This window comes from Acomys minous (assembly GCF_964271855.1).
Source record: "Acomys minous genome assembly, chromosome: 4".
In the NCBI taxonomy this organism is placed as follows: domain Eukaryota; kingdom Metazoa; phylum Chordata; class Mammalia; order Rodentia; family Muridae; genus Acomys; species Acomys minous.
Window position 1 is genome coordinate 126,979,322 of NC_140486.1, and position 25,470 is coordinate 127,004,791.

The 25,470-nt window shown below is 46.6% G+C and overlaps 1 protein-coding gene across 1 annotated transcript in view; it reads right to left on the minus strand.

The window, feature by feature from the left end:
- RAB31 (RAB31, member RAS oncogene family) overlaps positions 1-25,470 on the minus strand; it is a 113,843-nt gene that overhangs the window by 45,828 nt on the left and 42,545 nt on the right. Inside the window, exons 2-3 of the mRNA XM_084778183.1 lie at positions 19,735-19,814; positions 13,838-13,919 (exon numbers count right to left, since the gene is read on the minus strand). Coding sequence (XP_084634309.1) covers positions 13,838-13,919; positions 19,735-19,814 — 162 coding nt within the window. The remainder of the gene's footprint in view (positions 1-13,837; positions 13,920-19,734; positions 19,815-25,470) is intronic.

Below are 25,470 nucleotides of genomic sequence, written 5' to 3' on the forward strand. Positions count from 1 at the left end.
AGGCTGACCTCAAACCCGACAGCTAGGATTACAGCCATGTGCCACCATGCCCACCTTGTCTCGGCTTTTCACTGACTGGATTTTTGAAGGCATATCAAGATAGGTAGGTGAGCCTCACCTGTGGGGATGCCCAAGCCTAAAATTCTGGCCCTACCATCACCTTGCACTACCCTCTTGTGTCACCAGATGCAGCTGACATTCAGTGCATATAGAAAATGCACAGCGTGGGCAACCAGTACCATAAAAGGTGGGTTGTTCTTTCCCTTCTGTGCTCTCCTTTCTGCTCCTTCTGCCCTGAGTATGGAACCCGAGTTCAGGAAATGCCCGTGTAGAGTGGGAGAGCAGGCAACATGAGCCAGAACTGCTCACAGTAAAGAAGGGAGGTAGAGGTCTTCAAAGAGCTTCCAGTCACACAGGTACATACAAGTGTCACAAATGCACACATAGGGGGCACAGGTGCACACACAGGGGGCACAGATGCACACACAGGTGTAAAAGATGCATATACAGGGGTCATAAATGTACACATGTGTGTCACAGATACACACACAGATGTCACAGCCTACTCCTTACCTCCACTCTCCTACCAAGACAAGTATCCAACATTGTCTTATGTCACCATTGAAAGTTTCCTGTGTATATAAGTCAAATGCTTGGACTTCCCAGAAAGGGCAGATAGACAGAAGCCTCATCCGAAAAGAGCCTGTCAGTCCTTTAAACAAACAAGCTCTGGGTGTTGAATCCAGTTGAGAATCTGGTAAGACGGTAACTCCTGGGTGACAGGTCAGCATTTGAGAGGAGGTCTGTAAGACTTGGGCTTTATTGTCAACTTGGCACCACCTAGAGTCACATAGGAAACAGGAACCTCAGCTGAGAGATGCTCAAATCGACCAATGATTGATACGGGTCGCCTCAGCCCACTATGGGTAGCACCGTCCCTAGGCAGGCGGGTTTGGGCTACATAAGCAAGCTGGCTGAGCGTGAGCCTGATACCAAGGCACTAAGTAACTCCTGCTCGAGTCCCCTCTGTACTCATTCTCTCTGTAATGAGTGTGACCTAGAAAGGTAAGGCGCATGCGCTTATTCCTCCCCTAAGTCACAGTGTTTATCACAGCTACAGAAAGCAAACTAGCTACTCTTCGTGCCTGAGGGCTGCCTGAAAAGAGAAGAACCGTCACAGGGTGTGGAGACCGACGACCCACCCGCCACAGTGCCTGGTTAGGAGACAGGGAGGAGGGCCGGACGCAGGTATCTGGATTAGCGTAAGCAGTGAAGGGCACCGTGGTATGCAGCCAAGCCCTACCCTTGGTTGCTCCAGCCAGACTCTTTCACCTGAGGATAACTGCGGAGTGCGACAGCCCTAAGCCTTTCATCAGCTGGTAGTCTGGCCTCTGGAGGCAGCTATCGGTTTTGGGGGCTCACTACCAGTGGCCTGAGAACTCCAAAGTTCTAACACAGTATTTGCCTTGCACAGCCTCATCCTTTCTTACAGATTGAGTGAAGCTTCGAGGTGGGGGGGTCGGGGGATGGGGGGAGGAGGGGGAGAAGGGGAGCACTAAGAAGGGCCTGGCAGCACCTACCTCAGTGGCTTTGCTTGCTTTTGGGATTCCACAACACTCTTGGGATACTCCCCCTTAGGCTGGGACAGCGGCCTGCCTAGGTGCACCAACCGGAAGTCTCAGAAGCCTGGCGGGACCTGCCTAACCCACAGGCTGCAAAGCTTAAGTGTGGCCAGCAGAGGCTCCTGGTACACAGAGAAAGAGAAGCCCCCCAAAAGGAGCCAGCTCTCTCAGACATCTGACCTGTCCAGTCAAGGCACCAGCATAAACACACATTCAAAGCTGCTCAAGCTTTCTGTCACCCTGTGGTTGTCGCTAGTACACAGCGGCGGTGTTAACAGACTTGCCTCACAGCTCACGCCTTGTTTGTTGCCAGGACAGCAGTTTGCTTGCCCATTCTTAGCAGAGCTGGAATTGTGTTCTCAGGGAGATGACCTAAGATGATCCCAAAATAAAACGGGAAGAAACACTCCCAGTAGCCCACAGCTACACAAACTGCAACACAAAACCATAAGAAACAACAAAATCAAGTAAGGCAACAACAACCCCCCCCCCAATATCCTAACAATTCTGTATCTTATATAAAAATCCTGAAATGGACGAAATATCCAAGAATTCCAAAACTTACCCATGACATCAACGAGAGTGCAAAGAGACTGATGGATTAGAGTATCAATGTAAGATCTGCGTTAAAATTCATGAACATGGCTAAGAAAGTCAGTAACCCAGGTGAGAAATTCAACAACAAAAAACCCTTGAGGTCTTGGGAGAGAAAAAAAACAAAACATACACACAAATATGTTAGAAATGAAAAGGTTAACCAGTGGAAACGCCACCAATACACAGCACACCAGATCAAACAGGGAATATCAGAGACAGACAAAGTTGAGAAAATACTGCACAGAGATGTCAAGGCGGAGATGGGGGAGCCCACGTCCATTCCTGGGTATCTGTCCTCTCTCTCCCTCCCTCCCTCCCTCCCTCCCTCCCCCTCCCCTCTCTATCTATCTATCTATCTATCTATCTATCTAGTTTGTTTGTTTGCTTGCTTTGTTTTTTTGTTTTTTGAGACAGTTTCCTGTGTAGCTTTCACTGTCCTCGAACTCACAGTGATCCACCTGCCTCTGCCTCCCGAGTGCTGGGATAAAAGGTGTGTGCCACCATGCCCAGCTCTCTGTCTTCTCTTAACATCCATACTTAAATCTATAATAAAACCTTTTCCTAAATTTGCTTCAAAAAGAGAGTGCAATTAAGTAATATAAAGTAAAATAAAAGCATAGAAAACTCAACCACAAAATCACAGCAGAATTCCCCAAATCTGGGGGAGGAATCTGTTCAAGTGCAGGGAGCACTTAGAATGTCAAACAGACAGGACCAGAGAGGAAGCTTCTGTGGCACATTATAGTTAAAAGGCTAAGGCTAGCTAGGCATGGTGGCACACGCCCATAATCCCAGCAATCGGGAGGCAGAGGCAGGTGGATTGCTGTGAGTTCAAGGCCAGCCTGGTCTACAAAGTGAGTCCAGGACAGCCAGGGTTCTGTATAACAGAGAAACCCTGTCTCAGAAAACCAATAAATAATTAAATTAAATTAAATTAAAAACTAAGGCTGCAGGAAAAAGAAACAGTATTGAAAGGCGCAAGATTTTTTAAAATTCCAACTCACAAACAAAAGCCAATTTATCAGAACTATGGCCTTTTGGCTGTGATGCTAGAAACCAAGAAAGCAAAACAGCAACCAAGTGCCAGGCAAGAGTTTCATATATGTATATTTCCCAGTTGGTTTGAATATCATTTGTTTCTGTCTTTCTCATAAAGAAAGAATGAAATGACATCATCATCAAGGAGAGAGATGGAACTGAAGGTCATCATGCTAAGAATGAAATGACATCATCATCAAGGAGAGAGATGGAACTGAAGGTCATCATGCTAAGAATGAAATGACGTCATCGTCAAGGAGAGAGATGGAACTGAAGAAGATCTTCATGCTAAGTGAAACAACCCAGATTCAGACAAATGCCATGTTCCTCTCATATGTGAAAATTTAAATATTAATTTACATGCATATGTAATTATGTGTGGTAATAGATGTTAGACAGAGAGACAGGTAGCTATGAAAGTAAAAGGGAAAACATATAGAAGAGAAAAATCCTCTAAAGGATCTAAAAGAGGGGAGAAGTAGAGAAGGGGGCATCAAGAGAGGATAATGGGACAGACAAATAGTCAATGTTTTCTTCCATATGCAGAATCTATATATAATTACATACACACGGACACACACACACACACATGTACATACATACATACATACATACATACATACATACATATGACATGAAAGCAGAGAAAACACAATTTGGGGGAAAGGATACCAGCAGGTCAAAAAGGGTAATGATTGCATGAACATAAGCAAATCACAAAGATATACATATATGAAATCCATTATTTTATACACTAAATAAATAAACAAGCAATGAGCCAGCAAGATGATTCAGTGGGTAGAGGTGCCTACCTGATACACACACATATACACACATACAAGAAAATGAGATTAATTAAAATACAGTTTTGAGGTTTTCTGGGGGTTTTGTTTGGTTGGTTGTTTGGTTGTTTGGTTTTCCAAGACAGGGTTTCTCTGTGTAGCCTTGGCTGTCCTGGACTCACTTTGTAGACCAGGCTGGCCTCAGACTCACAGCAATCTGCCTGCTTCTGCCTCCTGAGTGCTGAGATTAAAGGTATGTGCCACCACGCCCAGCTGGTAAAAAATATAGTTTTAAAAATTAAGTTTAAGGGGCTGGAGAGATGATTCAGAGGTTAAGAGCACTGGCTGCTCTTCCAGAGGTCCTGAGTTCAATTCCCAGCAACCACATGGTGGCTTATAGCCATCTATAATGAGATCTGACATCCTCTTCTGGTCTGCAGATGTACATGCAGGCGCAACACTGTATACATAATAAATAAACATTAAGAAAAAAATTAAGTGCTGGGCATGCCAGCACTTGGGAGGCAGAGGCAGATGGATCTCTGTGAGTTCAAGTCCAGCCTGGTCTACAAAGCGAATCCAGGACAGCCAAGGCTACACAGAGAAACCTTGTCTCGGAAAAAAAAAAGTTGGCTGAATTCTTCGTGAAAACTGATTTCGTGAAGGTGGATTTTAAGTGGAAAATCAGCAAGGGGCTCATATTAGCCTAAACAAGCTTAGAAAAAGAACAAAATTAGAGAACTCACACTTCGTCTTTCAAACCCTAGTACAAAGCTGTAGTCCCGAGGACAGGGTGGGGTTGCTGGGAGGATGAGACTCTAGGTCAAAGGAACTTACCTCAGAGCCTCTCACTTACGTCCAGCTGCTCTGCAGTGGAGGCGCCCAGCAGCTAACTGGGCAAAGAGTCATCTTTCCAGTAGGCCCACCTGGGACACAGGATAGGCAGGTGCATGAAGCAGAGCTGGATCCCTTCCACACAAGATGCTCACCAGTTAATTTAGTTTATCTTAGACACATGTACACACTAAAATTATGAAAGTCCTGGAAGAAAACATAGCTGTGTGGTTGGGCGTGGTGGCGCACGCCTTTAATCCCAGCACTGGGGAGGCAGAGGCAGGAGGACCATTGTGAGTTCGAGGCCAGCCTGGTCTACAAAGTGAGTCCAGGACAGCCAAGGCTACACAGAGAAACCCTGTCTCGAAAAACAAAAATAACAACAAAAAATCATAGGTGTGCATCTTGGAGGCACTGGCTGGTAGCAATGTGGAGCAGCTACAACCTCGAGCATTGCTGGTGGGAAGCTAAAATGGCATAGCCGCTTTGGAAAACCAGCTTCCTGCTACTTCTGGGTGTTAACTACAGTTACCACATAACCCGCTCAGTCGACGCTTGGCTATTTACCCACAAGGCTAAAGTAGCATACACCCGCACAGAAGCTTGTTCACAGAGTTCACAGCACCATTACCCATAATAGACCAAAGTGGAAACAACCCAAATGTCTGTAAGTCAATAAACAGAAAAAGAGTCCAGAGCATAGGCTCTGAAAACCCAAAATATTCCAATAATTGAAGATGGAATGCCAACATGGTGTTTCCCAAGGTGGAAATCTAGTGAAAATGACTACTTTGTGGCATCGTCTTCAGGCTGTCTGTATGACATGGGTGTAAAGCACACAGAGACTTTATACTATGGATGGGTTGTGTGTTCTCCTTATATGACTCACAGACATGATAACACCTGCAACTCACTTGTGGTTTGCGGGTACACTCCATCTTAGCTGACAAAGCATGGTGACAGAAACTGAGACGGCTAGCCACATTACAGTTAGAAGCAAAAAGAGACGGATGCTGGTATGTGGCCTTGGCTGGCTTGGAGCTTGCTATGCAGACTAGACCGGCCTTGAGTCACAGGGATCTGCCACCTGTCTTTGCCTGCTGAGTGCTGGGAGTAAAGGCAGCATGTGCCACTAACAGACCCCAGAGGCTGGAATATTGCCATCCGTCAGGGCAGGTCTTCCCACCTCTGCAGAAGCTCCCTCACAGATGCCCACAGAGGTGTGTCTCCTAGGCGGCTACAAACACTGTGAGGCTGACAACGGAGATTAGCCACCACAGGCCCCATCCACAGATACATCACTACATCTATGCAAGCATTCCAAAGATCCAAATGCTCAGAATCTGAAACACTCCCAATAGCAAACATTTCAAATAACAGATACTCAACTTACATATCTGTACAATGGGCTATTTTGTTATTCAGGACAAAACAAAAGAAACACTTGTGTTACTGTGTGGGTAAACCCTGGATGAAAATGGACTGTGCACTAAGTAAAAGAAACCAGACACACACACACACACACACACACACACACACAGACAGAGAGAGACAGAGAGAGAGGGGGGGGAGGGAGGGAGGGAGGGAGGGAGGGAGAGAGAGAGAGAGAGAGAGAGAGGGAGAGAGAGGTTGGATCCCAAGAGCTATAAATGGGGGGAGGAGGGGGGTCAGTGAGGGAGGAGGAAGAGGAGGAGGAAGTGGAGGAGGAAAATCAGGCCTAGGGAAACAGAAGGGAAATTGATACTGACGTCTAACGTGCCCATAGCTGCTTTTGGTAAGGATGAAAACATTCCTTTTTTTGTTTGTTTTTAAACTGCAGTAGCAGTCGCACAGTCCTGAAGTGCACACCCCACTGAACTCTACACTCTAAGCACATGGCATGTGCTGTGTGTGAACTAGATCTTGACAAAGCTGAGTTCTGGAAAAAGAAACGAGATGAGTAATGCCCTGCTCACCAACAAGCAACAAAGAAGCAAGCGCCAACCCAAGCGTGCTCTGTTGCTGTGGCTTCTAACCACCCCCCACCCACCTTACCTACCCCAACCCTGAGAGTACAAAAGCCGAGGCCCCTGGTCCCAAGGCAACTGGAGAATGAGACAAAAGAAAAAGGCTGCAGCTTTGAATGAGTCTAGAACGGGTAAAGAGAGGGCTGTAAGAAAGGAAAGGAGAAGCTGGCAGTGATGGCGCGCACCTTTAATCTCAGCACTGGGAGGCAGCAGCAGGCGGATCGCTGGGAGTTCAAGGCCAGCTCGGTCTACACAGCAAGTACAGGACAGCCAATGTAACACAGAGAAACCCTGTCTTAAAAAACTTAAAAAAAAAAAAAGGTAAGGAGGATTCTATAGCCACGGCTATCTTCACTGGACGGTTTCCAGACCATTTCCTGTCAGAAGCAGAGAGAGCCCTGAGTGGCTGTGTGCTGTTCACACAGCCATGTCAAGGGCCCACAGCACGAGACCACTGGGGAGATGTCAAGCTTCCTCCCCAGGATGAGGCTCAAAGGGAAATGGCAAGGCTTCCCCTTCTGTTCCTGTGTGAATGGTTTTGTGCAGGGTGGGCAGGAGAGACCGCCCCATTCTAGCTCCACCAGGCCTCTGAGCCGCCTAAAAACGGAGCGTTCCTAGCTGCCTGTGAGCACTCTAGCTTAGTGGACAGCTGGGTTACTGTTGCAACTTTTCTGTAAGTATAAAGTTTGGGCTTGTTTTTAAGATTTTTAAATTCTTATTTTATGTATGTATAGGTCTGTGTACAGGTATGTGCGTGTGGTGCAGGTGTGGCAGGGCAAGACAGTGCAGAGGTTCCTTGTATTCTCGCTGAGGTCATTTTAGGTTTGACTGGAATTTGATCTCCTTGGTGGGAAATCCCATAGGAAATTATCCAACTCTATTTTAGGAAGCCGAGGCCAAGATGCTCCAGCTAAGTTTTTCTTGGCTTCTGTTCAACTGCTTGATCATGCAAAACCTCCCCCTGCAGCTGCTGACTAAGGTACTAGGATGTGGGTTTTACCTTTAAATTTTCCTTGCTCTAAAGCAGGGGTCTTCAGCCTTCTGTAATGCTGGAACCCTTTGCTACGGTTCCTTGAGGTATGGTGACCCCCCAGCCATAAAACTGTTTTCATTGTTACTTCATAACTGTAATTTTGCTAGTGTTATGAATCATAATATAAACATCCAATATTTCCAGGGTCTTAACGGAGTCCCAACCCACAGGCTGAGAACTGTTGCTTTAAACACTCAGGGTTATGCTTGGATCCAGCATACCTCAGTGTAGTTCTATCTAGCTGGAGTAAAGACTTTCAGTTGGCTATAAACTGAGGGGTCACCTCTGGTGGGCTCCTGTAACACAAGTGTCCAAAGAGGCCAAAGGAGGGAGTCAGATTCCTTGGGGCTGGAGTGACAGATGGTTGTGAGCTGCCTAATGTGGGTCCTGGGAATCGAACCCAGGTCCTCTGTAAGAACAGAAAGTGTTCTTAACCACTGAGCCATCTCTCCAGTCCAAGTTTCCCCAACTTTTTTTTTTTTTGAGACAGTCTCACTATGCAGTCCAGGTTGGCCTGGAATTAACTTTGTAGCTGAGTCTCACGGTGAGACTTCTGCCTCAGCTGTCCTTAAATGACAGGACCAAAGGCACAATAAGGCACACCAGGTTTACCCTTTATTTTAAAAAAGGGTCTTCTTAAATTGCCTGGCTGTCTTTGAACTCACCCTAACTCCTTAAAGCCTTGAAAAAATTTTAACCTCTTGCCTCATCCTCCTGAGTAACAGGGATTACAAACCTATGACACCAGGCCTGGCTTTCTCATAATGTTACTATATTTGATCTTTCTTAGAATTTCTTTCATTTTTAATGTTTGGGGTTTTTTGGTTTGGTTTGGTTTGGTTTGGTTTGGTTTGGTTTGGTTTGGTTTGGTTTTGGTTTTTTGAGACAGGGTTTTTCTATGTAGCCGTGACTGTCCTGGACTCACTTTGTAGGCCAGGCTGGCCTCAAACTCACAGCAATCCACCTACCTCTGCTTCCCAAATACTGAGATTACAGGCCCGCGCCACCACTGCTGCCACAACTGCCACCAGGCTTTAATGTTTTATTAATTTTTTTAAAAAAATAACAAGGGTTGGCTGGGCCGTGGTGGCGCACGTCTGTAATCCCAGCACTCAGGAGGCAGAGGCAGGTGGATCACTCTGAGTTCGAGGCCAGCCTGGTCTGCAAAGCAAGTCCAGGACAGCCAAGGCTACACAGAGAAACCCTGTCTCAGCAAAAACAAAAATAAATAAATAAATAAATAGCAAGGGGCTGGAGAGCCGGCTCGGTGGCTGAGAACACTTGCTGCTCTCACAGGTTCCGGGTGCACGAAGGAGGCGAGATGCCAGCAGTACATCGAGGCCCAGCATGCTCTTCAACCAGGAAAGAATGGATGTCTGTGCTCACAGCAAAAATCACTTGTAGAGTCTGTGAATTTGTGCCACAAATGTAAGAGAATTGTTGCTGGACACCAAGTAGGGCATCCCTGGCATTCTGTGCATGCCAGGCAGGCACTGGCACCCTCCCCTCCCAGCTGAGCAAGAGGTGACTCACTAACACCAGCTCATCCTCCACCAGCGCTGAAACCTATGTCAGAATATCACTACAGTATTGCCCCAGAGACATTGCTTGTTTAAAACTCTGAAAGAGAGGAGGGCAGCAGCGGACTTCTACAAAGATGGGGTGTTGGGGGGACAATAATTAATGAAACAGAATAAGTGGAGGGAGCAGTTGGGAATTTATCTTTAGCTCATCCATAAGGAGATGCCATCACGACCACAATTAAAGCTGGCAACAAGCTCAGAGACAGCTGAAAAGCTGGACAGACCTGAGACTCCATCAAAAGACACCAGACCTTCGAATAGTGACTGACTCCTGGGAGGCCGGCCCAGAAATAACCAGGTCAGGCCACGGAGGGAAGCAAGACTCATGCCTGTGAGGCCCCCTGGCTCTCATTTACTCTAAACCATTCTCCTAAAACCCTTAGCCAAAAGGGAGACCTTCTTCCTGGACCAGAAGCATAAAGATGCCTGTCACCGCCACACAGTGCCCCTAAGAACTGTGAGCGTAGGGCTGGAGGTGGCTCGGTTCCATACTCAGAACCATAGTAACATACGTGCACATACAGACATGCACATGCACGCCACAGGCCCCAATACACGTGCACACGCTACTTTGATCAGTGGTGTCCACAGCCCACAGCAGGCAAATGTTAACAAAGCCTAACATTTTTAGACACTGAGATTATTATAAGTATCAACTGAATTTTTCCTGATGCTATGTTCCTCTGACGTAGAAACTGGGCAAACTACAACAGTCAGTGGGATGGTGGTCAGTCCCGAATTTCATCGGCAGCTGTCGGCTCACTGGAACAGGTAAGTAGGCTTCAGTGCTCCCTTTAGGCCACTCAGAGGTCTCTCCTGGGTGGCTGTACAGTCCGGTGAAACAGCTGATCTTAGAGCCACACCCCCAGGAAGTTATCAATGCACACAGAGACAACTGGAGAAGGAACGACAGGGTGGTAGCAACAAGAGGAATAATTGGGTGGGCTGGGTGGTGGTGGCGCATGCCTTTAATCCCAGCACTTGGGAGGCAAAGGCAGACATATCGCTGTGAGTTCGAGGCCAGCCTGATCCAGGACACTCAAGTCTACACAGAGAAACCCTGTCTCAAAAAAGAATGAAATAATTGGGTGGATTTTCTTCTCAACTGGTTTCTTTCTTTCTTTTTCTTCTTCTTCTTCTTCTTTTTTTTTTTTTTTTTTTTTTTTTTTGGTTTTTCAAGACAGGGTTTCTCTGTGTAGCCTTGGCTATCCTGGACTTGCTTTGTAGACCAGGCTGGCCTCAAACTCACAGTGATCCACCTGCCCCTGCCTCCCAAGTGCTGGGATTAAAGGCATGCACCACCATGCCTGGCTCAACTGGTTTCTGTTACAAAAGTAAAAGGAAAGAAAACACAGGGCACAGATTGTTCAGTCAGACAGCAGCTTTGTGCCTTATTAGCCACGTGGCTGTGACAGCAAACTTAACCCCTCTGTAATTAAATAACCTTGCTTGTCACCGAGGGTAAGTGTAGGTACCTCACAGAGCAGGGAGAGGGGTGGTGACTAAGTACAGGGAACTCAGGACGGGATGTCACACAGGAGACATCAGTGGGTGGCAGGGCAGTGCTGTTGCTCACTCATGCCAACCCTGCTACCTGTGAAACTGACTGACCATCCTTCAAAAAAGCAAGGGAGCAAGAAAACACAGGTTTCTATGGCAACCCAGAAGGAGAAAAAACTAGCAAGTTAAAAACAGCCAATGGGCAAGGCAGGTGTGGTGGCGCACATCTTTAATTCCAGCATCCGGGAGGCAGAGGCAGGAGGATCTCTGTAAGTTCGAGGCCAGCCTGGTCTACAAAGCGACTCCAGGACAGCCAGGGCTAACACAGAGAGACCCTGTCCTGGGGATAGGGGGGAGGGAAAGAATTCAAAGAGTTTAAAGATGACACAAAGAAACAGCTCAATGAAATTAAGAACTTAGAAACACCAAGGAGGACTCAAGCTGAAATGAAGATAGAAGTAAAAAACCCAGGAACTCAACTTAAAAAAAAAAACAAAAAAGAGCTTTACAAGCAGAAGAAAAAGGAGAGGATCTGAGCCAGTAAACAAGGACCATGAAAAAACAAAACAAGAAATCACAGGGAAAGAGAATGCAGGAAGTATGACACATCATGCAAAAACTAAACCCTCAAATTGTGGCCATAGATAAGGAGGAAGGACTCCAAGTCAGTGGCGTAGACCAGCTCATCAACAAGATCATAGAAGAAAACTTCCTCAAACAACAGAAAGATACACTCACACAGATATAGAAAACCAAATAGACAAAACCAGAAAGAACAAAACCAAAAACACCTCCCCATGGTATAAGTATACAGAACAAAGAACACATTGAAAGATGCAAGAGAAGAGCCAGGCGTGGTGGCGCATACCTGTAGTCCCAGCACTCGGGAGGCAGAGACAGGCGGATCGCTGTGAGTTCGAGGCCAACCTGGTCTACAAAGCGAGTCTAGGACAGTCAAGGCTACACAGAGAAACCCTGTCTCAGAAAAGAAGAAGAAGAAGAGGAAGAAGAAGAAGGAGGAGGAGGAGGAGGAGGAGGAGGAGGAAGAGGAAAGAAAGAAAGAAAAAAATGCAAGAGAAAAAACACAAGGTGCATATAACAGAAAAATCCATCAAAATAACAGCTGCTTTTTCATTGGAAACTCTGAGAGGCGAAGAGCTTGGAGCAGTGCATTTCAAGTCCTAAGAGATCTGCTGGCTTGCCCAGCAGTGCTGGCATAGCCATTAATCCCGGGACTGGGGAGGCAGAAGCCTATTCATTTCTGTGAGTTCAAGGCCAGTCTGGTCTACAGAGTGAGTTCCAGGGCAGCCAAGGCTACACAGAGAAACCCTGTCTCAAAACAAACAAACAGATCTGTTGGCCAACCTAGACTAATACACCCAGAAAAACTATCCACTATAGTTAAAGAGAAAGAAAAACTCTCTGTGATATAAACAGCCTAGAAAAGGGTATACCCAACAAGCCAAACCTAAAAAAGTTTATAGAAAGCAATATTTCAGGCTGAAGAAAGAAATGAGCAAATCTAAGAGACTGTGGAAAGAAATACAATGCCACATTTATTACCATATAGAACACAAACAATACCACCCAAAATCAATACCACAACGGCTGCAATTAACACACACGTTTCAATAAAATTTTTAAATGTTAACGACGTCAATTCTCCAATCAAAAGGAACAGGCTGTCTTAGCTCCTTTTCTGTTGCTGTGAAAAGACACCACGACCGAGTCAATTCGTAATGGAAGCATTTAATTGGGTCCTCACTTACATTTCCAGAAGGTTAGCCCATGGCCATCATGGTGAAACAAAAAGGAACAAGTTTAGTAGAGCTGATAATGGCCTGAGGCCAGAGGCCTGAGGGAGCTTCAGTTTTAGATCGGAACCCAAATCTTCCCACAGTGTGGAGCCACGGTTACCAGTCCCCAAGGCCGAGGTCGCTGTGTGCTTTGTAATGCTCTAGAGATACCTGCGTTCCCCTTGTGCAACACTTTGATAAGCTTCCTGCTGACTTCATCCCATTGTATGATCATTTCTGCCAATTTTGCCCTGTTTTATACCCCTGAAATAGTATAGAAAATGCTGTACTTCTTAATAAGCTTGTTTTGGGGGGGGGGTGTTTGTTTGTTTGTTTTTTGAGACAGGGTTTCTCTGTGTAACAGTTCTGGCTGTCCTGGAACTCGCAAAGTAGACCAGGCTGGCCTTGAACTCACGGAGATCCGCTTGCCTCTGTCTCCCAAGTGCTGGGATTAAAGGCGTGCGCTACCACCGCTGGCAGAAGCTTGGTTTTAAGAGCCGTGAGCAAGACCTCCTGATGCCACACTTTCCTACCTTTGTCTTCTCATCCTCTCACCTCCTACTGAGGACCCTGTCACCTCAGAACAACTTGCTGGTCCCACTCAACCTGGTGCCACCACTTTGCCAGCACAATCCCTAACTACGTTCATAATATTTGTCCTTCCACCCACATGTAAGTGTAGTCCTCACCCTCATCATGGAAACCTCGCTTTATAACAGACAGAGACCATTCCAGAAGAATCACCACCCATTAAAATGCAGAAGTTATATTTATATGTTAAGCAATTCAAGTGGCAATAACAACTTCTAAAAATACCACGCTTATTTAAATTTAAGCTAAGAGCAATGATTTGTTTAAATCAACCCGTTAGCTTTTTATTTCTTAAACCGTACTTCATAGCAATTGTTTCCAAGCAGTGAAATAATCCTGTCCTGTATGTGTGTATATATATATATATACATATATATATTTCAAATATATATATATTTGAAATGCAGAAGCTAGCTCCATTTTGTCCCTAGGAAGCAAGAAGCAGCACTACTTACCCGCTCCTGGCCAGCGGTGTCCCAGATGAGGAATTTATGAAGTTCATTTCCACAAGGCACAGTTTTGGTCATAAATGACGCCCTGAAAAGAGAGTCAACGCCGCATTATCAAATCTCCAGAGACTCATGAACCCAAATTAATGTTATGCATCAAGAGGACCCCAAGAGCTCTTGTCCCTAAGGAGCATAGTGGGAGTTACGGCACTGCAAACAAAAATAGTCTGTATATTATATAAGCCGGCTGGAGTTTCAAAACATAAACAATGTGGGGACTGGAGGGATGGCCCAGTGGTTAAGAGCACCCGCTGCTCCTGCAGAGGACCTAAGTATGGCAACTCACAGCCATCTGTAACTCCACCCAGGGCAATCCAGTGCCCTCTTCTGGACTCTTCAAGCACTGCACATAAGTGTTGTGCATGCACACATGCAGACAAAATACTCATACTCATAAAATAAACACAATCTTTAAAAGAAAATGCATGCAGAAACAGATTCACTTGTCCTAGAGTAATATTCGCTGGATATCAGGGAAACGTCCAATATCTTAGTTATTGAAACCTAATTCTTTGTTTTTTTCTCTTGTTTTGTTTTATTTTTCCAAGACAAGGTTTCTCTTGTAGTCCTGACTGTCCTGGACTTGCTTTGTAGACCAGGCTGGCCTTCAACTCACAGAGATTTGCTTACCTCTGCCTTCTCAAGCGCTGGGATTACAGGCATGTGGCACCATGCCCAGCTTTAAAACCTACTTCTTATAGTGTGAGGGGGAAAAAAAACCTTATTTTATCATTTTAAGACTTTGATTATCTGGGCAGTGGTGTCACATGCCTTTAAATCCTAGCACTTGGGAGGCAGAGGCAGGTGGTTATCTGTGAGTTTGAGGCCAGCCTGGTCTTCAGAGAAAGTTCCATAGCCAGGGCTACACAGTGACACCCTGTCTCAAAACACCAAAACTAAACCAAAACCAAAATAAACAAAGACATAGAGACTTTGACTTCAAAATAGCATAAAAAGAAAGCTGTCTTAACACATTCCCTGTGACGCCATGAATGCAATACTAGCAGCAAGTAAAAGAAGAATGTGTACAATTCTCAGCCTGTCTGCGTAGACGTAGGGGTGTCTTAGTCAGGGTTCCTATTGCCGCAATAAAACACCATGACCGAAGCAGCTTGGGGAGGGAAGGGTTTATTCTGGTTACACTTCCACGTCACTGTTCATCACTGAAGGAGGTCAGGACAGGAACCCACACAGGGCAGGAACCTGGAGGCAGGAGCTGAGGCAGAGGCCATGGAGGGTGCTGCTCACTGGCGAGCTCCCCGTGGCTTGCTCCAACCTGGATTCTTACAGAACCCAGGAGCATTAGCGCAGGGGTGGCACCACCCGCAATGGACTGGGTCCTCTCCCATCAGTCGCTGACTAAGAAAATGCCCTACAGCTGGATCTTACAGGAGGCATTTTCCCAGTGGAGGTGCCCTCCTCTCAGATGACATCAACCCATTTCAAGGTGACACAAAAGTATCCAGCACAGGGGTAGATACCGTATTTCTCAGACCATAAGTTGGGGGGAAATTAGGGTGCACCTTATGGTCTGATTGCTGTTTTTACCGTTTTTCTTGTTATACTGCTCTGAAAACTGGGTACATCTTATGGTCAGGTGTGTCTTATAGTCCAAAAAATACGGTAACAAAACCACCCTATGCATGCTCCTATCTCAAAGGAAGGACTTTAAGGTCTCAATCCATCATAAGACACTTACTATTCTTTTCTAGCTTTTTTCTCTGAATAAGCATTTTCCTTGTGCTCATAAAAGGTGTAAAAACCAAACACACAGAATATTTAATACTCTTTCTTCTGTGAACTAAAGTTTCCGATTCATTATAAAGCTGGAGTGAGGAGCCAGGCTACATGGAGCACGCCTCTAATCCAGCACTTGGGAGACAGAGGCAGGAGGATCGCTGTGAGTTCGAGGCCAGCTTGGTCTACAAAGTGAGTCTAGGCCAGCCAAGGGTATACAGAGAACCCACATCTCGAAAAACCAACCAACCAAACAGAAAAACCATAAAAACAAAACCTGGAACGACTACCAGTGCTGTGACAGCCTTGTAAGAGAAGCCTCCTAGGATGGTGGGCTAAGGAGCACACACATCGACCTGGGTGGACTCTGCCGGGGGTGTTTGGTCTGGATAGCAGTAGAAGGTAGCAGCAAGCAGATAAGTGTGGACGAAGGTCATTCCATGAGTCAACTGATGGGTGTGTTAAGTGTCATGGAAAAACAAAATAAAGGGTCAGGGGATGTTTTTAGAATTGAAAGAAAAAGAGATTTTATTTTATTTATTTGTTTATTATTTATTTATTTTGGTTTTTCAAGACAGGGCCTCTCTATGTTAGCCTTGGCTGTCCTGGACTCACTTTGTAGACCAGGCTGGCCTTGAACTCACAGCAATCCACCTGTCTCTGCCTCCCACGTGCTGGGATTAAAGGCGTACACCACCACGCCGGGCTAGAAAAGAGATTTTAAACAACAACAGAGCTGGGCACTTGGGAGGCAGAGGCAGGTGGATCACTGTGAGTTCAAAGCCAGCCTGGTCTACAAAGTGAGTCTAGGATATCCAAGGCTACACAAAGAAACCCTGTCTTGAAAAACCAAAACAACAACAACAACAACAAAAAACAAAACAACACAGCAGAATATGAGCCTTGACTATATTCTGGATTGGGGTACTCTGAAGCCTGCTTTCAGAACATATAGGGGAGCTTGGATTGTGGCGAATGGTATGTAATATTTAGCATGAGTGTTCTCAGGCATAAATGAGGTCTCATGATCAAATCTCAGTCCTGCGAAAATAAAAATCCAAACTAAGGACAATTAGACATATCAGAAGTTGGACTACATGTAAAGCACCCTCACTGAATTGAGGTCATTTTTGAGGTGTCACAGTAATGTTCTCCTTCACGGGTGACACGGTGTGCGGTTTGGGAGGGCACTTGCCCACACTTCCTATGGCAGCAGTGTGGTCCAGCTTGGAGCTCCACAGTGCCCTCAGGCTCATCACAGCACTATTTCTTCCACCTCTAGTTCTCCCCCAAAATAAGAGGCTAAGCCGGATGTGGCGTTTCAGTCCTAGGTACAGAACATGCGGCGGCTGCTTCATTTTGTCCTCAGCAGCTAACTACAACATGTCTCGTGTTCTGGCAGGTGTATGAGTTTGCCAGCTGCACATACTTGAATTCTGGGGGGCTCTGGAGAGGGTATAAATGGGGGAGCCCTGAGAGGGCCTGTGGTGGCTGCTGCTCTCCCTGCTGCTGCCTGAGCTCTTGCTGTTCCCTGATGTTGCACCTGCTACTGGGTTACTGGTTTGCTGGATTGCTGGATAGTCTGACAAAAAAGACTGGACTATCCCCTAGCAACCCAACAACCCTGATCATCAGGAAGCAGTCTAAAGAAGTCTATGCCCCCTCTCCCCTCTAACCTTTCTTGCCTACCTAGTGTTGGGGGGTTGGAAGGGATTGGGCTGGAGAAGGGTGATAGAGATAAGAACACAATAGAATAGATTAAAAAGGTACAGCTACACTCTCCCAATAAATACTCTTTTATTATTTTTGTTTGTTTGTGTGTTTGTTTGTTTTTCAAGACAGGGTTTCTCTATGTATCCTTGGCTGTTCTGGACTCACTTCGTAGACCAGGCAGGCCTCACACAGCAATCCACTTGCCTCTCTGCCTCCTCCCTGAGTGCTGGGATTAAAGCTGTGTGCCACCATGCCCAGCTGTAAAAATGTATTTATTTTTTAATGAGTGCTCTGTCGACATGCACACATACAGGCCAGAAGAGAGCATCAGATTCCATTACAGATGGTTGTGTGCCATCATGTGGGTGCTGTGAATTGAACTCAGGACCTCTGGAAGAGCAGACGGTACTCTTAACCACTGAGCCATCTCTCCAGCCCATAGATACTCTTATAATATACTAAAACAAGATTCACAAGGCAACAGCACTGTGCAAAAGAGACATTTACTCACAGAGATGCCTCACACATGATCACACATGTAGGCTGTGTGGGAACCACTAGGGCAAAGCTACCTTTGAATCACCTGAGTTTCATAATCTGTGTGACCACTGCTGAGTCACTGGGGTGACATGGGCCAATGCTTCGGATACAGAAGTGTCCTCTTACAACTGTGAATCTGATAGGAAGAACAGGGTAGCCTTTGAGAACAGAGTCGCGTGTTGTCATCTGTCTAGTTGGTGTTGGTGGTGTTAGGACCAAGCCCATGCTCCCCAGGCACTGTACAATTGAGGCCACACCCCCAGGTCTGCCTGGCTTGGTCTGAGCCAAGCCATGTGGCCACCTATGTGCTCTGACCTGGGGAAACCATCATAAGTAGCTCTTGGGTAAGGAGCCTGAACGGAAATGTCCACAGGGTCAGGCAGGTAACACAATACGGCAAGACAGATGAGGTGAGACAGTCACAATGACTACATAACAGTCATAATGAGTCACAGGAAATCCTGAAGCCTCAGAATCCACCAGCCTGTAGCATGTGTCTACCTCAATGGCTAGGTAGATGGCCACACCCTACTTCTCTGCATCCATGGATCTCTCAAGAAAAGCCAGAGGAAGGAAAAAAATCTCTCAATCTTCAATACTGGCTATGGTGAGAGATGCCTAAGGGAGTAGTGGAACACACCTCTGGGTGTGTCTCAGGGCATTCCCAGGAACTATTAGATCTCGAGGGCCTCTGACTTGATAAATAGATTAATCAGTGTAAGGGTTTATAATATGACGGCGTTATTGAAAAGTAGGAAGAGGAGTCTAGGTAGAGGAAGTGGGTCAGGGTCACAAAGGGCATGTCCTTAGATGCTGCCTTGTCCTAGCCTTTTCCTATGTTCTTTCCCCCTGTTTCCTGGACACTACACAGCGAACGACAGCGCAGCTCCACCACACGCTCCTGCTGTCATGGTGTTCCTCCCAGACATATAAAAGCTATGCAGTGTGGACTGAACCCCCCGCCAACTGTGAGCCAAAATAAACCCTCCTCCTTTAAGCTGTCCTCTTGGGTACTGGCTTACTACAGTAAAGGGAGTAGCTGATATACTGGCTGAAATTTTTTAAAGTGTCATAAAGGCTGAGCAAAGGCAACCCTCAGGCCAGATTTCTGGCTCACTGAGATAGCAAGCTTAGGGACAGGTAATCAATCAAGCTTCTGGAAATTAAGAATTCTATTTCTATCATACTCTAATAAGTCTATGTTTTACTTAGGACATATTCCTGATAGCCTTCTCCCCCCCCCCCCGAAACTGAACCTTAAAAACCTCTCTAAGTTCCAAAAGAGAAAATTTGAGTACAAGCTAACTATGTCAGAAAAAGCCTTAGGGATTCTTAAACACACAGGAGAGCCAAGTCTTCCTGACACCAGAAGATAGTGAGGAGCAAAGCAGGCAGGAAGTAGAGCAGCTCCCATAAAGCATTGCAGCTCCCATAAGGCATGACAACCATTGGAAACCATGTCATCATAGAGAGCTTAAGCAATGGGGAAATGCTCAGTATTAGATTATTCCAGAAAAGGAAAAATGCTTCATTCTTCATACCTTTACACTTCCCTAGTGTGCAGTGGTCAACTTTCCTGGGGGTTAAAACCAGGCAATGTGGCCATCTGTCAGGATCTGATAACACACTCTGTCTCCCACCTGGAGGTAAAGGCAACTGCTCTTCAGACTTTTGGTCTTCCTAGCCAAGAAATGGTCTCACTTGTCAAGAGGAAGAAGGTTGGCAAGGAAAAACAAAAATTGCAAGAACAACAGTCCTCAACTTCTGCAGTTAGGATCAATTCTCACTCCTGGGGCTGGAAACCTTTGCCCTAAAAAGAAAGGATGTCAAAAAAGAAACACATTGGCACTTACCCAATGGTGGGGCTGATGTTGTGGTCAAAGTGGTCCTGGACGAACCGACACACGATGCTTGATTTCCCGACGCCCGTATCCTAGAAGAGAATGAAGGCATAGCCATGAAAATCCACTTGATATGAACATCTGACAAGAGGACGTCAACTGTTTCCTACTAGAATGTTCTATAGTGCTTATGTACTTCTTTCATAGAAAGGTAAGCATGATAAAAACCCAGTTCAGGGGGCTGGAGAGATGGCTCAGTGGTTAAGAACACAGACTGCTCTTCCAGAGGACCCGGGTTCAATTCCCAGCACCCACATAGCAGCTTATACATGTCTGTAACTCCAAGATCTGACACCTTCACACAGACATACATGAAGGCAAAACACCAATGCACATAACATAATAATAAATTTTTTAAAAAGCAAGGTCAGAAACACACCTCACATCCATGCAGCAATTAGCATGTTCATAGTACATGTGATTCCAGAATTGGAAAAGCAAGAAAGGGTCTAGAGAAAATGTGTGGCATCCTGCCATGTTGTTTTGTTAGAGAGAGAGCTGGTGTTTTTCTTTTTCTTTCTTTCTTTTTTTTGGGGGGGGGAGGGTTGTTTTTCAGACAGGGTTTCTCTGTGTACCTTTGGCTGTCCTGGACTTACTTTGTAGACCAGACTGGCCTCAAACTCACAGCAATCCACCTGCCTCTGCCTCCCCAAGTGCTGGGATTAAAAGTGTGCTCCACCTCGCCTGGCTGAACCCATGTTTTTCGAAGTCATGTTGTCAAGTTAATCAGCATCTAGGGAAGACCAGGGAAGAACTCTAAATTCCCACATTCCCAGTGCCTTTCCCTTAGGATTTCATGGCTGGACATGGAACACTGGTTTTACTGAATTCTACAGTGCTCCTGCTCAGACGTTTTTTAACTAACCGATTCTTTAAAGCTGGTCAAGACAAGAATCCCCTACACAATGGAAATCAAACACAGATAGATGTGTGTCTCTGCCTCCTTTCTACGGCCTAACAGAGAGCTTCAGGGGACAGCAGGCTCAAAGTCACAAAGTCACAGAGAGAAGCCCTGACGGATGATACCAACAGTGTCTGGAGAGAGAGACTGTGCCTGAAACCCAGCAAGCAGCAAGTCAGTCTGTGCCTGAGACTCAGGAGACAGCGGGTGGGGTGGTAGTGGGCAAGGCTGAAACCGCAGTCACTGGAAGCAATGGGGCTGCCTTTTAGGAAACCTGGACTGGAGACACCAGGACGTGCAGGAAGGAAGTGGCTCTGTATGCACAGGCAGAACTAGCAGGACCCAGGACCCCCCCCCCCCCAGGTAGATGTAGGGATAAAGCCCCACAGACACAGACCCCAGGGTCTCCCAATTAAAGAGTGCTGTGCGCTCCAGCTAGCAACCCCAGAGCTTTCAAACCCCCATGGACTGAACCTCTGACACTGTGAGACTAAGTGAGCCAGGCTGCTTTGAAGTTGTTTGTCATGGGGATTTTTCCACAGAAACAAAAACAGGACTAACCTAGATACTTAAGATTTGTATGGTTCTCATACATTAGCGGTGTGACTTCATTCATTCATTCATTCATTCATTCTGAGTGTCTCTAGCCCAAGCTAGCCGCAAGCTCCCTATAGGTAAGAACAGCCTTGAACTGACTCTCTTACCTCCACGGCTCAGGTGACAGGGTTGCAGGAGTGATGTGCCACCAAGCCTCGCTTATACCTCGCTAGGGATCAATCCCAGGGCTGTATGCGCTTCACGCACTCTGCTCCTATCAACTGAGTTACATTACCAATCCCTAAAGGTGTAATTTTTAAAAGCCCAAAGTTAGTTAAGAGTACTTGCTGTGGGGCTGGAGAGATGGCTCAGCGGTTAAGAGCACTGACTGCTCTTCCAGAGGTCCTGAGTTCAATTCCTAGCAACCACATGGTGGCTTACAACCATCTATAATGTGACCTGATGCCCTCCTCTGGCCTGCAAATATATATGCAGGCAGGGCACTGTATACTTAGTAATAAATAAATCTTAAAAAAAAAAAAAAAGTACTTGCTGCTCTTGCAGAAGACCCACAACAGTACATATCTGTAATTCCAGCCTCAGGGGATTCAATCCCTGCCCCCCCCCACCTTGGCCTCCATAGGCACTGCATGCACACGTTGCACATAAAATACTCGTACAATTTTTTAAAGTATTGGTTATTTTATTTCATTTTGGTTTTTCACTGTGTAGCCTTGGCTGTCCTGGACTCACTTTGTAGACCAGGCTGGCCTCAAACTCACAGCGATCTACCTGCCTCTGTCTCCCCAAGTGCTGGGATTTGAAGGCATGGGCAGGCTTTTTTAAGTATTCTAACCAAGGGGCCGGTGAACTGGCTCAGAGAAACAGTGTGTGCCATGAAGCCTAATGAACTGAGTTCAATGCCCAGGACACACATGGCGAAAGAGAACTCCCTCCCTCAAGCTGTCCTCCAACCAATGAATGGGCTTGCGATGCCAGCTCATGGAGAAAGCTGGCGTTTTGCCTGGGCCATCTGTGGAAGGCAGGGAGTGGTGTTAATAAGGGTTAGCCCTTTCACCGTGAAGGGTATTTTGAGGGCGACCTTCAGGCGGGCTCTGCTGGGAATGTAGTTAGAGCAGAGCCCCCAGGGGAGCATCACAGCTAGGAGGATGCAGCAACTGCCATGGCTGGTGCATGGCGGGGTGGAGACTCCAGGGAGGACAAGGAATGAAGGCCTCAGGCCAGGAGAACTATGGGTATTTCTAAGTGGCAGTTTTAGGGTACAGAGTAGAGTGAACCCTGGTGTTACCTGAAACACATGAGGAAGGAGAGAGGAGAGAGAGGAGAGAGAGAGAGAGAGAGAGAGAGAGAGAGAGAGAGAGAGAGAAGAGGGGGAGGGGGAGGGGGAGAGAGAGAGAGAGAGAGAGAGAGAGAGAGAGAGAGAGAGAGAGAATAGTCTATTCACTGCTGCCGCTGCTGCTGCCTTTGGCTTGCACTTTCCCATAGACTCTGGCCCAGGTTCGCTTACCAGCCTCCTCTCGCCAACGCATTCAGCTGTCTTCAGCCCTACCTACAGAGGAACTGCTTTATCCATGCCAACCCAGAGGAATGGAAACTACACAGCTGTGATGCCCTGCCCTGCCCTGGCCAGGAAGGCACAGAAAACAGCCCAAGCCACAAGCATTCCTCCAGGAAGCAACTGTGTCCTAGAAGCTGCAACCCAGGCAGGGTGGGGACCTCACCCTATCTGTAACCGTACCCATTTCTGGTTTTTACATCATGGTTCCTGGTTTAAGAATTCTTTCTCGGCTGGGCGTGGTGGCGCATGCCTTTAATCCCAGCACTTAGGAGGCAGAGGCAGGCGGATCGCTGTGAGTTCGAGGCCAGCCAGGTCTACAAAGTGAGTCCAGGACAACCAAGGCTACACAGAGAAACCCTGTCTCAAAAAACAAAAAAAACAAAAAACAAAAAAAAAAAAGAATTCTTTCTTGGGGAATCTTCCATCCATTTCTTTGTTCTTCACTCAAGCAGTAAGCATCTCCAGTGCCCTGCCTTCTCTGTACCGACAGTTGGGTGACACCGCTGGTAAAAAAAGGTCTCAGCTACAGCCATGGTACGCAAACTCCTGCAGGAGTGTCTGAGCACACAGAGGTGCCCACCGTCTTGGCCCGCAGCACCCATGGCTCTGAAGCAGCCTCTCCACCTAGCTCTCCCACCTCACATGTTTTAGGCCACACCCAGGATCACCCTTAAAACTGTTGCCTAAAATTGCTGCTTGGAAATGCTCATAGTTCTGTTGGCTCACGAGCCAGGGACTTCCTTCTTCTTCCTTCCTTATATTCTCTGGCCCCGCCCTCACGGTGTTCTGGTGTCTCCACCCTGCCGTGCACCAGCTGTGACAGTTGCCGCATCCTCTCAGCTGTGATGCTCACCTGCGGAGTTCATAGCCCAAGTCCCACGCACTCTCTGCTCTCACTGCATTCCCAGCAGAGCCCGCCTGAAGGCCGGCCCTCAAAATACTCAAAATACCGTTCGTGATCAAAGTGCTAAGCCACCTGACAATGCCGTGTTACAGTTATTAACTCCACTCCTCGCCTTTACAGACGGCCCGGCCGGGGTGAAAAGGCCCCTTCTCTGATGAGCTGGAGGAGCAAGCCTGCTCAAATGTAGCCGGATGTCCGGCAAATGTACCCGGTGTCTTGTCTTTTGCAGTTAGACTCAATATCTTCCTCTCATACATTTCATAACAAAGATGTAACAAAATATATTAATTTTAATTTGGCCCCCAAAAAAGGATGTTTTATGAAGAGTGGGGCTAAGAAATCTCTCTGACTACAGACAAAGGGAGAAGCAGCTGAGCTCTGGGACGCGCCGGCTCTGGCGTTGGGAAGCTGTTGTTCCAAGGATGACCACAAGGGGAAGACCGGCTCACCTGCTGGCTAGCGAGCCCCGTGTGCCTTCCTTTTCCTGCCAGAACCTGCCCGGGGTGGATCCCCACAAACAACTGCACTGTGACCCGACTTCATGGAGCGGAAGGCCAGTGAGTCATGACCGCCACACATGGAAACAGGAGTAGAAAGCAAGAAGGAACAAATCTAAATGTTTTTTTTTTTTTAAAAATGCATTAAAAAAGACAGAGAAACACCAGCATTCATGAGGCAGAGGCAGGTGGATCTCTGCAGTCGAGGCCAGCCTTGTCTAACCAGCCAGTTCCCGGACAGCCAGGGTTACACAGAGAAACTGCGTCTCTGAAAATGAAAAAAACAAAACCAAACAAGACAGCAGAGGTCCCGACTGCTCCCAATTTTAAATGCTACTGTGCTTTAGGTGATCTTGTGCTGCTGGAGACTTGTCTGTGTGCGGCTTTTTCCTTCTATATTTCGAGAATACCACAGCCCATCTTGTGGAATCCTCTGATTTCGCAAAAGCGGAAGCTGGTGTGACTTCCTTAGCATTACGCAGCTTGCTGGTTGGTGCGCGTGTTCTGAGCCCCCTCTCTAGGCTCCCGGGTTAACGCCATCTCTCAGACAAGAGCACATTTCTTTAAAAGGGAAAAAGAAAGTTCAATTATCGGACCTCACAAGCACACTGATTACCTCCTTTCTGGTTTCACTTTGCCCAGCTCAAGTTACTCACGGTGTCCTGAAGACAAGGCTACTGTTTTGACATTGGTGAATGAAGACACAGCCCCTACTGTTGGGGAAACAACAGAATAAAACCAAATCTGACTCCACAAGCCAGGGGGAAACTTGAGTAAAATCTACCCTGGTGTAGACTGTGGTATGGTAGAGAGCAGACACATCTACTTACTGGGAGTCCTCCTATGACACAGCTGGAAAGCTCCGCAGTTTACAAGTTCAACAGACTCCTGTGCATTCTCCAAATGCAAAAAGCACCGTATTTCAGACGTTTCAGACATATTTGCAGGTAGGAATTGTAAGACTAATAAGAAGCTGCCCATAGCCTCTTATGCATAGTAAATTATAGCCATAAGTGAAGAGTTTCAGGTCTAAGAATGTATTAAAATTAGACTTAAAATAAGCACAACAGCTGGGCGGTGGTGGTGCACACCTTTAATTCTAGCACTCGGGAGGCAGAGGCAGGTGGATCCCTGTGAGTTCGAGGCCAGCCTGGTTTACAGTGCGAGTCCAGGACAGCCAAGGCTACACAGAGAAACCCTGTCTCGAAAAACCAATAAATAAATACATAGGCACAACAGGTCCATTGCAGTATAGTTTATAAATGAGAAG